A 14371-nucleotide genomic window follows, 5' to 3' on the forward strand; every position below is an offset into this window, starting at 1 on the left:
TCACTTTAATTGCATGATTGTAGAAAGCTCACAAGCCAGGGACCCAGGAATTGCAGCACTTTAATAAATAGAACGATAGGTACATGTATTGCTGGCTTCGTGAAGCTACTCAGGAGCAGGCAGGAGTGAGCTCGTTAGCTCAGGGGCCAAAGAGACAAGGTGGAGGGGAAAGGGACAAGCACAGGGCTCTTGCTCAGGCCTTCTGTTGTCTCTTTCACCAAAGGCAGTCGGTCCAATCAAAGCAGGCCCACTGGACTTGGGGGGGCGAGTTGTCAAGGGGGCAGTTGCTTCAGGCCTGGAGGTTCAAAGGAGCCTGGAGCTCCTGCCACCACCACTGCTAGTTCCTCAGAGCCTGGAGCTCTGGGCCCCTTCCAAAGGCTGTGGCAGCACTGCGGTCTGAGCAGTACTAAGGGCTTACTGCCTTAGGCCCCGCCCCTTCTGCTTTTGGCCCCGCCTCTTCAGGGGAAGGGAGTTAGGCCTCTCCCACCTCGTCCCAGAGCCCGCAGAGGTGTTGGCCCCATTGAATCCAAGCTATTGTCTCACCCACCTTGCCTCTAGGACAACTGCAGGTGTCCAGGAGGGACTGGGCAGGCAGGAGGTTTGGTGCATCATCACACTCCCAGAACTGCAGGTTACATGAGGGGGAAAGACACACCCTTGTCCATTCTGCTCCGGAAATTGAATCTGAAAATCCCTCGTTCCCCGCCCTGCGGCTGTGCTGCAAACCAGCCACGGCCCGGCCACGTCAGCTCCTGGTTGCAGATGGAGCTCTGGAGTCCAGCCTCTTCCCAGGAGTGGGACCGCTCGTCTGCTTCCTGCATCGTGACCACCAGGAAACACTCCCTGCCCAGCACAGGAGTCAGGTAAGGAAACACAGTCACAACCCCCAGTGTAATCACAAGGGACGCTGAAGTGCTGAGCCAATCCCTGTGCAGAGCTGCAGCTGGCACCAGGGCAGACAGCTGCGCTGCTGTTCGCGCTACAGTCCTGGGTATTTGCGAGATGACCCAAGAACACCATCAGCTGCCAGCTGTTGAGTTCTGCTACTCGGTGCCACTCCTAACCCAGAGCGCCCCACCACCGCCATGGACGGAGGGTTGAAAACAAGAACCCTCATCCCCAGCCCTGGCTCAGTTCCCACCACTCGCTGGTCCCTCTGGGCGAGAGACCTGACTGCCTCCTGCCTCCCTTTATGGCACTCCCCAGACCCCCTGCCACTGGGTGAGGGGAGGCCCGGCCAGGCTCCACTGGGGTGTCCCACGTCCTGCCTTCCTCTACTGACGGGCAGCAGCTGTCACATCCTTTGGAAACCTTGGCAAGGCCTCCGAAAGCCTCCTCGGCCCTGCCCTCCCATGCAGCCGCCCTTCGGAAAGCTGTGGGTGTGCTGTTCCCCAAGCCCGGCCTCCCTGAACACACTGCTCCTCCTCAGATCCATTTAGAAATCCCGGCGTGGCGTAGGCCTCCTTCCAGCGCTCTGCAACATGCCCTGCCTTGCCCGGCCTGCATGACCCTGCGGCAGCTGCTGGGACGGGGGCGTGTTCAAAGACACTTAACCTTTGCTACCGCAGCTGTGAAGTCCTTGTTGGCGCCTGCTCGACCCAGTTCACCTGCTCTCGTGCACCTGCCCAGCTGCCTAGTGGTGCAGGCGCTCCTGAGAGAGACCTGCTGCCACAGGTGCATGGCCTAGGACCGTCTGGAAGGACATCCTTGCCACGCTGCAGTTGCCCAGCAGAGCACCAGGGCCAGGAGCCTGCCAAGTGAGCGAGGTGTGTCCGCATCCCCTGTGCAAGGCAGCCCAGGTGTTGCAAGGTCTGCCGAGCATGTCGGCCGGGCGTCCTGCTTCCTGCCACTGCACGCAACGTGTGCAGCGTGGACCACACCCACGGTGCTGCTGGCGGCACGCAGCGCTCTGGGCACAGTCACTGGCTACGGTCTGGGTACACCTGCCTTGCTGCACAGCCAGGGGCCCTTCATCTCTTGTGCCGCCAAACGCCCCAGGGGAAGCTGGTAGCACGCGAACCCCAGCCCTGCTGTGGCACGCACTGGTTGTCCTGGGGGGAATCAGAGAGAGGCGTCCAAGACAGAAGCTGGGGTAGGACCCCCTCCATTGTGCTGTGAGCCCCTGAAGTGTTCTGTGTGGCAGCAGCCCCAGCCCTGTGGGGTGGATGGAAGGAGCTGTGAGCTAGGGCAGCTAAGCGCCTCTCGGTCAGGGTGACCTACACTGCTCCAAGACATCCTGGGGCCTGATGCTGTCAGGAGCTGAACGGCCGCAGTTCGCAAGGAGGAGGATGCAGGTGGCCACGCAGAGACAGCAGCAGCACAGCTGGCCCAGGGGCCCACCCCTGCCCAGATGAGTTACTGTCCCTCACCTTTTGTCTTGGCCTGTCGGCGAGGCCGGACTCCTCTAGTTCACAGAGATGTTGATTTCTGGTCCTTTTTCCTGATACATTAATTCAGACTGGAGGAAGGAAGCAGAGGCCAAGGCAGGTATTACTGTGGCTTGTCACACAAACCCTTCCAAGGCGGACACCTGCACTCTCCACTCGCATTAGAGTCACGCGCTCTGCCTTAGCGAGTGTCTCTGCTGCAACCTGCTACTCAGTCTTGCTCAGAAAGTCGGATGCAGTTGTGTTTGCTGTGCCTTTGGTCATGTGCTCCCCCTGTGGCCCAGGAACCACTAACTTGCTCTACCGCTCTAGAGCTGGTGTGGCCAGCACGGGGCTCAGAGAGTCTGGGGTTTTATTTCTAGATCAACCACCCACCAGAGCTGGGCAAAATACTTTGACTCTGGCACATGGGGGGACCCTGCTCCAGGCTGTGAAGCCACGTCCATTTCACTATATTGTCTTGGTTAAAAACCCAGAATATTTTGTTTTTTTCAAGTGGAAGTGGCTTTCTGTTCCCAGATTTCCTTTCACTTTATGATCTAAAATCTAGACGAGAATAAATGCTCACCAGCTAAATGAAAGGGCTGAGCCAACCTCCAACAACTTTTTTCTAAAAGGTTAAAATAATTGGTTTTGGTTTGGCCTGAAACAGCTTTTCTTCCTGATTACGTTCTGGGGAATTGCCAGTAAGCGGAAAAATCTGTTCAATGTCCATCCAGCTCTATCACTGAGTGTCTTTGGGGTCGCTCAGCCTCCCAAGTGGCCTGTGGTCCTGGGCAGCTACCTTCAGACACGTAGGGCCTGATGTTCTCAGAAGCGGTGCTCTGCAGCAGCTACCACTGGTGGCAGCTGCAGCTGGTTGTGCTCAGCACCTCTGAGGAGATGGCCCAGGTGTTACAACAGGGATGCCCCAAAACTGAGTTCTTCAGAACAGCCCTTAAGATCTGTGAAGACGGCTATCAGCTTCCCCCAGTCTCCTCTCTCAGGATGAAACACGTCCAGTTTTCTAACCCTCCCCCATGGATCACATCTTTTAAACCTTTTCTCATTTTTGTTGCTGTCCTCTGGACTCTCTGCAATTTGCCCAAATCTTTCTCAAAGTGTGCGGAACTGGGCACACAAGTCCAGCTGAGGCCTCATCAGAGCCAAGCAGAGCTGGACAGTTACCTCCTGCCTCTAATACAACACTCGTTGGCGTATTCAAGAAGTGTTCCTCTTTTTCACAACAGCATCACACGGTTAACTCCTATTGAGCCTGTGATCCACTCTTAGTTACCCCCAGCTCCTTTTCTGGAATACCCCAACCAGGCAGTTATTCCCCCTTTTGTAGCTGTGCATTTGATTTTTCCTTCCTAAGTGAAGTTCTCTGCAGTTTTCTCTTGAATTTCATCTTATTGGTTTCAGAGCAGTTCTCCAGTTTGTCAAGGTGATTACAGACTCAAAGCCTGTCCTGTGTACCCTCCGAATTTGATGTCATCCACATTTTTTTTGCATACGCTGCATTGTGTTATACAAGTCCTTAATAAAAATATTAAATAGAACTAGACTCAGGACGGAGCCCTGCAGAACCCTACAAGATATATCCTCCCATAGAATCGTAGAATCATAGAACAATAGAGCTGGAAGAAACCTAAAGAAGCCATCGAGTTCAGCCCCCTGCTCTAAGCAGGACGAAACCCATCAGATCAGCCCCCGCCAGGGCTTTGTCAAGGTGAGACAAACACCTGCAGGGATGGGGACTCCACTACTTCCCTGGGGAGACCATTCCAATGCTTCACCACCCTCCTAGTGAAAAAGTTTTTCCTAATGTTCAGCCTGGACCTTCCCAACCGCAACTTGAGACCATTGTTCCATGTTCTGCCATCCGTGACCACTGGGAACACCCTCTCTCCAGCCTCTCTTCAGTAAGTTGAAGGCTGTTATCAAGTCCCCCCTCAGTCTTCTCTTCTGCAGACTAAACAGTCCCAGTTCCCTCCACAAGTCACATGCTCCATCCCCCTAATTATTTTGGTCGCCCTCCGCTGGACCCTTTCCAGTGTATCCACATCCTTCCTATAATTGGGGGCCCAGAACTGGACACAGTACTCCAGATGCGGCCTCACCAAAGCTGAATAAAGAGGAATAATCACTTCTCTGGATCTACTGGCAACGCTCCTCTTGATGCAAGCTAGTATGCCATTAGCTTTCTTAGCTACACCGGCACACTGTTGACTCATGTCCAGCTTCTCGCCCACTACAACTCCCAAGTCCTTTTCTGCAAAACTACTACCAAGCCAGTCGGACCCCAGCCTGTAACAATGCTTGGGATTCTTCCGGCTCAAGTGCAGGACTCTGCACTTGTCCTTACTGAACCTCATCAGATTTCTTGCAGCCCAGTCTTCCAATTTGTCTAAGTCAGTCTGGACCCTGTCCCTACCCTCCAGCGTAGCTACCTCTCCGCCTAGCTTAGTGTCATCCGCAAACTTGCTGAGGGTGCAATCCAACCCCTCATCCAGGTCATTGATAAATATGTTGAACAGAACAGGACCCAGAACTGAACCTTGGGGCACTCCACTAGAAACTGACCACCATCCCGCCATCGAGCCATTGATCACTACCCGCTGGGCCGACCTTCTAGCCAGCTTTCTATCCATCTTACCGTCCATTTATCCAACCCACATTCCTTTAACTTGCCGACAAGGATATTGTGGGAGACGGTATCAAAAGCTTTGCTAAAGTCCAGATAAATCACATCCATTGATTTTCCCCGCTCCGCAGAGCCAGTTACCTCCTCGCAGGTAACTCCTCCTTGAGTATGTCTTTCAGACAGCTGTGCACCTACCTTACAGCAACTTCACCTAGGCCGTTTCCACAGTTGGCTTATGAGAATGTTACATGATACTGTCAAAATCAAGATATATTATGACTACAGCTTTCCCCTATCCACTGGGTCAGGTTGGTGCCCTCCACCAGCATGGTGAGCTCGCTCTCCACTCCATCCACTCCACTCCACTGTGAGCACGCTCTCCACTCCATGCTCCACCAGCACGGTGAGCTCTCCACTCCATCGTGCAAGCCATGAATTAATATATTGATGACTGGCAGACCCAGGACTAAGCCCTGTGAGATCCCACTAGGAACGCGCACCCAGTTTGACAGCAAACCATTGATAAGTCCTCTGACTGTGGTCTTTCAACCAGTCGCGCACTCAAGAGCAAGTCCATCTAGATCACATTTCCTTGGTCTGCCAGTGCAAATGTCCCGGGGGATCACATCCAAAGCCTTTCCCAGCGCTACGGGGAGAGAATTGGCGCCTGGTGCCTTGCCCAGATCTGGCGCTAGCACAATAAATAATTTACTGCTTCATCAGGCATTCGCAGCAGGTCTGTGCTGGCCACTTTGCTACCGTCTGTCATCTCCCCTGCGATGTAAAAGGCCTGGCAGCTTGTTCCTATGGCAACTTCAGCCCCAGGCAGGGCCCAGGAGCCGGGGAAGGGGAGCGGCTGCAGAGAAGCCCCCCCACCTGTATTGCTGTCTGCTCGCAGCCATGTGTTTCTGGCCCAGCCAAGCGAGAGCAAAGCCTGCAGTGCTCGGCCGGCCTTTCCAGTGCATGATAGAGCTAGCAGAAGTGGGCTGTGGGGCACCGAGGTGGAAAGGGGGCTGAGGCAGCCTCTTGGGCTCTAGTGCTCCTGGGGGAGCCGCAGTCTCCCTGCAAAGTCCCTCCCAGCCCGCAGACACTCAGTGCTGCAGTGGCGCTCTCCTGAGCCACCCGCTAGGCTCGCTCCTCTCTGAGGAGCCCCAGTGGGGATGGAGCATCCCCCCCACGCCTTACCCCTCTCCCCTTCAGCAAGCCCGTTCATGCAGCCTACCGGAGGGATTCCCTGAGCCAGGCCATGGGCTCGCTCGGCCCACAATGGTGCTTCTCCAGCAGGTGCAAGAGGCCAGGCCCCAGGCCTGGCCCTGCGAGGGAACCCTTCCCTTCCCCATGTGTTGGGGTGAGCAACTCGCTGCCCCCAACTTACATCCTCACTGTCGCTCTCCTCTTTCTCCGGGATGCTCTGCAGCTTCTCTTCTTCCTCCTTCCTGTCTCTTTCTGGCATGACGTCATCCAGCCAGCTGAGGTCCTTCTGGGAGAAGACGCACTCCATCGCCTTCCGGATCCCCACCAGCGCCAGCAGCTGGGCCAAAGCAAAGGCTCAAGTAAGCATTGCGCAAGGGACGGGCGCAGTGAGAACAACCAGTGACCCGCAGGCAGTGTGGTTCAGTGGTCAGGCACTGGAGCCAGGTGCCTCAGGCCCAGACCCAGCGCTGTTCATTGCCTCAGTTTCCCCATCTGTAATGTGGGCACACCCCGTTGCAGGGATGCAAGGCTAAATCAGTAGTTAAGAGGGATTTTTGAGGCCTTGGGATTTCAAGCTGCTTTATATGGGCAAAGTGTTATTGCTGAGATGGCTCACGTCCCCTGCCAGCGCAGGGTCAAGTCCCTCTCCCCAGGTCTCCCTTTGAGACCCGATCCCATCCCTGCAACCAGCAGCAACACTTCCACTGCCAATAGCAGCAACTGCAGGCCCTCAATGCCTCCAGCAACAGAGAGTCCACGCTTCAGGCCTAGACCTTTCCAAACCAGACCATTGAAGGCACCAAATGCCCTTTCCTGGGGACGGACAGACAGAGACAGGCCCGCAGCCCTCAGCTGTCACGAGAGAACATACCGACCGGGGGCCTCAGTCCCATTTACAGCACTGCGATCTCAGACTGCCCAGGAACCATTGCAGAACATAGGGGTGGCCCATTGTGGCCATGATGGAGGCCTCTGTGTTCCTCCCGCAGCTGGAGGTTCCAGATGCTCACCAAAGGCAGTTCTACACACAGGGCAGCAGGCAGTGTGTCGGGGAACCCACAGCATGTTGTGGGTCTCTCACACCCGGGGGTACAGCAGGGGAGGGCCTTGTCTCATGGGACTGCATGGAGGGCAGAGGGAGGGAGCCCGAGGATGAGGGGTTATCCGAGGCCCAGGAGCTGGCTAATTCTGGGCCATGCCCAAGTGGGACCAGGGAGGAGATGAAGACAGACAAGTGCTGCCCCTTGTCCATAGAGGGAAAGCCACCCGGCCTTGCCGGGCATAGGGAGCCCGTCGCTGCTCAGCTAAGAGGACATCCTACCATCACAGGGAAAATAATGGCAGCGACGGTTGACTTGAGGACCCACAACGCAGCCAGGCAGAGCAGCTGGATGAGGGTGAAGAGGTGCACTCGGCGCAGGGGCACGTGCCGAAGGTATATGAAGTCAGGCTGGTGTTTGGCGGGCATCAGAAAGAGCTGGAGTCTGTCCATGAACTGAAAGGGAACAGCGGCAAACAAACAGTCATAAGGCACCACGTGGGGAGCCCGGGCCCAGCAAGGAGACAGGACATTCCGGTTCCCAGGATGCAGCCTGCACACCTCAGTGGGATGTCTTTGTGGCGAGGAGAGCTGGAGCCCCCAAGGTCTGCAGATTGCAATCTGCCAGGCTTTGCTTTTCACACTCCAGACACTGACCCCCGCTTCCCCCTGAGGATTCTGGGCAAGGTCTTCCCACGGATACTTGCTGTGCTAAGAGGGAGAGGCTTTAGGAAAATTCTGTGGTGCTGATTTGCAGGCCACAAACCCCACTGAAGGTCTACAGCAAGCTCAGATCTCGAAAGGGAGAACTGCCGGGAGCAGACCCTTCCGATGACGCAGAGAGCTGCCAGCCCAAACATTCGGGTCCCACAAATCATAAGTGGGATGGGCAAATCAGGGGAGTTTAGAAAGCAAATGTTGGCTTCTTTTCAGTTGCCTTTTGGTTTCTTTGCCTTCAGGTGATGCTTGGGTCATGACTTCAAGCATCAGTTCAGTTCAAGTCAATCCACCGGTAGTACGCACAGGTACTGAGACCTCATCTGGGGGTGAGTGAAGTCTCTGCTCTACAGCCTTGGCTGAGAGGCAGCTGGCCTTTAGCTCATGTGGTAGAGTGCAGGGCTTTAGACCCTATGCTCACAGGTTTTATCCCTGGTGCTGGCAACCCCAGGTCTGTCAGTGTTACACACCCATAGAAGAACACTAAGAAACTGGTGCAGAAATGTCAAAGGTGACTGATCTGTACTCACCTGGATACTGCTAAGAGCAGCCACACCCATGTACAGAAAGACACCGTACAGCACCGACATAGAGATGTACTGCAGAAATCAAGCAAGATGCGTCAGCATGGTCAGAGGTAGCTTCCCTTACACAAGACTTACAGACTTGACTTGTCTTCCATAAGATCAGTCCTCAAGCGTGGCCAGTTTATTTGGTTGTTTCACGTCAGACACTGCAGTCTGGTTTTATGGTGATTGCTGAACGGTTATAAAGAATTCAAACTTTGGATATATTCCTAGGCAGCACACTCGGTTAAGAAAACATTACAGTGGTAAAGACAGATTAGCTACTGCAGAAAACAACCCGCTAGAAAGTCATGGGTATCAAAATCCAGATGTTTGAAAAGCAGGAAATCATGCTGAGAGCGCTTTCAAACCACAAGTATTTGAAAGTCTGGAAATTCTCAATAAAGGTTCCAAAAACACCCTTAACTCTGCCCTCCTACCCCACTATCCCCTGAACTGTTCATCTGATGACAAATCAGAGGTAGTATCACTAAGATTTGCTTGCCCCAGCTACCCTACAGATGCAGTTGTTAGCAACAGGTCAAGGGGGAGACCTGCTTTGTGCTCAGACCTACACCAGAGGAGGAAAAGCTCACTGCATAGTAGTGGTCTTTGCAGAAAGAGGACAGATGGGCAAGATACGTTCTGGTTCTGCCTCCTCGAGGACGGGCACATACTGTGTTGTGTACTTTAAGGCATGGCCAGGCATCTGGCTAAAGGTATAATTCCAGCTGGACCAGAGCTAGTGCACTGGAACTAGAATGCAGCCGTGGCAGGAGGGGCCAGCCGCACCAGGTGTATTACTAGCCTTTTGGGCCAGTATTGCACAGGTTGGCCAGCTCCTTCCATTGCTTGCACAGGCCTGGCTCCGCTGGCTCTGGCTGGAGTTCACACCTCCTGCTCCAGACGTAGCGACGCTCAGGTAGAGCGCTGCAGAGCAGGTAGTGTTTGGGGCCTGTATGAGGAGAGGAAAACCAGACACGTTGTGGTCTCCAGGTGAGCACCAGCCTGGGCAGGTAGAAGGAGATCTCTGGCCTGTGTGTGGCCAATAGGAAGTGAAGCAGGCACTGGGGGATGGGGGGAGCTGGGGGAGGGGCTGTGAGGCAGCACAGGTCCCTTGCAGTGCATGGGCCACTCTCTGGGACTTCCTTGGGATTCGAGGCGTGCAGGTCAGCTGAGAACAAACCAGCAGCTGTGGGCTCTGTGCTAACAGCCCAGCCCAGCCTGGTCTGGTCTGGCCCATCCCCACTTCTGCGATAACACTGCACACCACAAAACAATTACCTTGAGGAGCGGGGCCAAAAACACCGACATTCCAGTGAGTATAAAGACCATCAGGCCCGTCAGTCTCTGCTCCCTGTGGACAACACGCCTGCTGTGAGACCCCTGGTATGTCCTGTTCCAACCACAGCTCCTACCCCACCCATCTCTGCCCGGGATGCTCCAGCCCCAGTCCATGATCCCCCAGCTGCACGCAGGGGTGCTGCAGTGTCCCCTAAGCCAGTGGTGGGCAAGCTTTTTGGCCTGAGGGTCACATGTGGCTGGAAGTGGTGTGGGGAGCCGGGGGTGATCACGCAGTTGGGGGTTGGGGTGCAAGAGGAGATGCAGGCTCTCGAGTGGGGCTGGAAAGGAAAAGTTCGGGGGAGGAGGGTGGCCCAGGCTGGGATAGAGAGAGTTGGCGGGTGAGAGGGGGCTCTCGGCTGGGGCAGGGGGTTGGAACACAAGGGGTGCTTGGGGGAGCAGGATCTGGGTGGTGCTTACCTAAAGCAGCTCATGGAAGCAGCAGCCGGACCCCACTCCAGTTCCCAAGCAGAGCCAGGGACACTCGGCTCTGTGCACTCCTGTGTGCAGGCACCGCCCCACATTTCCCATTGGCTGCCATTCCCAACCAATGGGAGCTGAAGAGCTGGTGCTGGGGACGGGGTCCGTGTGTGGAGCCCCCTGGCTGCCCCTGCTTCCAGGAGCTGCATGGAGCCAGTGCAGGTGTGGAGCAGGGCAAGGCCATCTCTGGACCCCGCTCCCCACAGGAGCTCGAGGGCCAGATCAGAAGGTCCAATGGGCCGGATGTGGCCCGCAGGTCATAGTTTCCCACCCTGTACCCTAAGCCCCTGCCAGGGCTCCACGTCCCCTTTGCCTCTCAGCAAACCGGAATGTAAGCAAAGCCTGCGGCGGGAGGGGAAGGGGCTGTGCAGAGGCTGCTGCTCTGCTGTGCTATTCGCAGAGCCACCTGCTGGGAAGCAGCAGCCTTCAGCCCTCTGCCTCAGTGTCCCACCAGGCGTTGCAAATGGGGAGCAAAGTGGTGTCCAGGAGGAAACTTCGGCTGTCTGCCTGGCCCTTTCCCTGGTGCTGGCTCAAGCTGCACTGTGGCAACTGGCTCTTCAGGAAGCAGATGGGCTTACAAAGGAGCCAAGCCATTGCCGGATGGCTCCGAGAGGGAAACTAGTAACAGAATCCCCACGTTTACTTAGTAGTTGGTATTGTGGCCTGGCACACAGGCCCAGCCAGCGAGCCGAGAGCACCTAGAGAGCTTCCTAGCCAACAGGCAACTCCCAGCTGACAGCTGATTTGGATGGTGGGAGCTGGTTGCGTGCCTGCCCATTCACTGGCTTGTTTCACCTAGAAGAGGACGTTGTCCAGACGTCTGTTCAAAATCCCAACCTCCAGCAGGGGCTGGTGGCGGGTGTTTTAGAGGAGGGAAAAGCTCCCCCATAAGATGCAGCCAGTCAACTGCGCAGTGAGGAGTTCGGAGAAGGGAGGGTCTTTCCTCGCTCCTGTTGTACCCTGAGCTCCAAAGCCTGGAGCCAGATTGGCTGGGAAGACAAGAGGGCCACCTCTCCCCAACAGACTTCTTGTCCAGCACCAGGCCTTCTGCACAGGGGTCTTGCTGCTCGTGGGCAAGGGGCACAGTACCTGATTCCCAGGAACTTGGGCTGCTCTCCTGGCGCAGAGATCGTACTCTCCATTTTCAGGCTGTCCATGTGGGCCAGGGAGATGACGGTGGCGGACACGTACCATGGGAGGCCCGTCACAGAGGTGAGAATCATCAGAAGAGAAACGCAGAATAAATCCAGGTGAAAACCTGCCCCTTTCTGGAATGAGAGACACATCAACGCTCCGGGAGGTGTTGGCCTGCAGCGAAGGAGGACTCAAGGGTGACCCTTGTTTCCAATGCACGTGTAGATCCTATGACCGGAGCAGGATCTCTGTGGGCGCAGCCAAGGTCCTAGGGAGGCTCCACCAGCCAGCAGAGATCACCTCCCCCCTTGCCACTGCAGGCGAGTTGGGAGCAGTGGTGACATCTGAGGGACAGTCCCTTGCTAGAGGCTGGGGGTAGGATGTTCCCAGGGAAGATTCCTGACTCTGGGACCTGCTTCCTCCCTTGGGTAAAGCAGTCTCCAGCTCCCACAGCCGGACCTGTCCCCAGGCTTTTACCCATGGGATGGCCGAGGGGGAGGAGTCTCGTTTTTGCTGGTGGAGATCGGTGGGAATCAGGTTCCTGGAGGGTTTTGCAAACCTCACTAGACACCCACCCGCCCCTTCAGCTGCCTAAATAACATCACACTTCTGCCCCATAAAACATCACCAGCCAGTCAGGGAAATAATTCAACACCCCCAGCCCGAAACCAACTGGTTCTCAATGAGTCAATGAAAACAGAATGTATCCAGTCAGGATCCTGGTTCATTCCTGTTAGGCTCAAGGCATAGAATGAGACCCAATCTCTGATCCCATCAGACTGCAGGTGTACCGTATACTCCAGCGATTGGTGCCTTCAGGCAACAAGGGAGCTGCTATTAACACTACCTAGAGGGACGACCCAGGAGGGCCTAGCTCTCTCCAGGGCATCTGGATTTTTTGTTTGCTTCTGCCCGTTCATCTCTTTGAAAGCTACAAGGAGTCCCAGCATAGTACTTATGCGTAGAAGTACTCCTGTTGTAGAGAGCGAGCCCTGGTCACTGCAGAGGCTTGCTCTGATAGCGTCCGATTATGTTCTTAGGCCTCTTTCTTGTTAGCCCACTGTGCGTGATCGAACCCCAGTGTAACGCAAATGCACTCGCTAGTCAGTAGGATTTGCGGGATGCTGGGGACCAATCATCTGTAAAGCCTGAATTGTTCCTCCATGGGTCCCACTTATGACTTGTGTGCAGAAGATCTGAGTCTTGGAAGAACAAGGTCTGCCAGGCTGAACCAGCACCTTGCACATCTTCACACCCTGTCCAGCAGAGGGTCCAAAGGGCAGATTGGTGCATCCATCCATCCCTCTGTTCCCGCTGTAACTCAGCCTTCCAGGTGAAGCTGCCCCTGACGCCAGCAGGCAAGTGGTGGGATCCAGGCAGCAAAACATCTGGCTGAACAAGTAACTCTTCCCTCTCCCTCTATGGCAAGTCTGCATGGAGCCCACTCTGAGGGACTAGCGAGCAGACCGCTGTAGGCCGGAGTCTTTGTGCTGATAGAAATGGGCTGGGGAACAGCTGCAACGTGCCCCTCCCCGGCTCTGCATGTCCCCATATCCCTTTGGGCCTGGTTTGCTGAGGGGCACAACTCCATTCGGAGCCAGACCTGCCTGTGCCCATCACTACGTCAAGCCAGAGAGCTGCATCTCCAGGGACACAGAGGCCTGGCATGACTGGCCCTTCAGTCTGATCCGCATTGACCAGGGGAGGTGGGTGCCTGGCAGCCCAGCCCCTCGCACTGCCTTGGGCACCAGTGCTTGGGAGACTAGAGCGGAGCCAGGACCCTGCACGCAAGGCCTCCCAGCCCTACCCTCCAGGCCGCAGGGTGAGGTCCCGCATCACAGCCTGCAGGGAGCCCGCCCTCACAGCCCCCAGAACAGAGGGGATTGAACCTACCAGCTGCCAATTTCTGGGCAGACACGACTGTTTCCCTGGAGCCCTGGGATTAAGGAAACCCACAAGGTGTTGAATAGGGCACGAGCCTGTATGATTCCCTCTACAACAACCAACCCTCTCAGCCCCAGGTCGGCCTGTCCCACACCGCCAGCCTCCTGCCAGGCTTGGACCTGGCCTGTCCCACACGGCCAGACTCCTACCATGCCCGGGCCAGCCTGTTCCACACTGCCAGCCTCCCGCCATGCCCGGGCCAGCCTGTCCCACACCGCCAGCCTCCCGCCATGCCCGGGCCAGCCTGTCCCACACCGCCAGCCTCCTGCCATGCCCAGCTTGGCCTGTCCCACACCGCCAACCTCCCGCCATGCCTAGCCTGGCCTGTCCCACACCGCCAACCTCCTGCCATGCCCAGCCCGGCATGTCTCTCACCGCCAACCTCCCGCCATGCCTAGCCCGGCCTGTCCCACACCGCCAACCTCCCGCCATGCCCAGCCCGGCCTGTCCCACACCACCAACCTCCCGCCATGCCCAGCTCAGCCTGTCCCACACCGCCAGCCTCCTCCCATGCCCAGCCCGGCATGTCTCTCACCGCCAACCTCCCGCCATGCCCAGCCCGGCCTGTCCCACACCGCCAGCCTCTCGCCATGCCCAGCCCGGCATGTCTCTCACCGCCAACCTCCCGCCATGCCCAGCTCAGCCTGTCTCACACCGCCAACCTCCCGCCATGCCCAGCCTGGCCTGTCTCACACCGCCAGCCTCCTCCCATGCCCAGCTCGGCCTGTCTCACACCGCCAACCTCCCGCCATGCCCAGCCCGGCCTGTCCCACACCGCCAACCTCCCGCCATGCCCAGCCCGGCCTGTCCCACACCGCCAGCCTCCCGCCATGCCCAGCTCGGCCTGTCTCACACCGCCAGCCTCTCGTCATGCCCAGCTCGGCCTGTCCCACACCGCCAGCCTCCTCCCATGCCCAGCCCGGCCTGTCCCACACCGCCAGCC

At 56.7% G+C, this 14371-nt stretch overlaps 1 protein-coding gene across 3 annotated transcripts in view; it reads right to left on the reverse strand.

Annotated features, from left to right (window-relative positions):
* The window catches only part of SLC4A9 (solute carrier family 4 member 9), a 38854-nt gene continuing 24483 nt past the window's right edge, over positions 1-14371 (reverse strand). For 2 of the 3 annotated variants that reach the window (XM_075010104.1, XM_075010105.1), the window contains exons 16-22: positions 11440-11618; positions 9814-9886; positions 8494-8562; positions 7529-7702; positions 6389-6544; positions 2370-2458; positions 1-843 (exon numbers count right to left, since the gene is read on the reverse strand). In XM_075010104.1, the coding sequence (XP_074866205.1) occupies positions 2405-2458; positions 6389-6544; positions 7529-7702; positions 8494-8562; positions 9814-9886; positions 11440-11618 (705 nt within the window). In that variant the 3' untranslated portion in view covers positions 1-843; positions 2370-2404. Of the gene's footprint in view, positions 844-2369; positions 2459-6388; positions 6545-7528; positions 7703-8493; positions 8563-9813; positions 9887-11439; positions 11619-13377; positions 13421-14371 lie in introns of those variants that run through there. The other variant, XM_075010106.1, reaches the window with a different exon arrangement.

Source organism: Carettochelys insculpta, chromosome 15 (genome assembly GCF_033958435.1).
Source record: "Carettochelys insculpta isolate YL-2023 chromosome 15, ASM3395843v1, whole genome shotgun sequence".
Taxonomy (NCBI): domain Eukaryota; kingdom Metazoa; phylum Chordata; order Testudines; family Carettochelyidae; genus Carettochelys; species Carettochelys insculpta.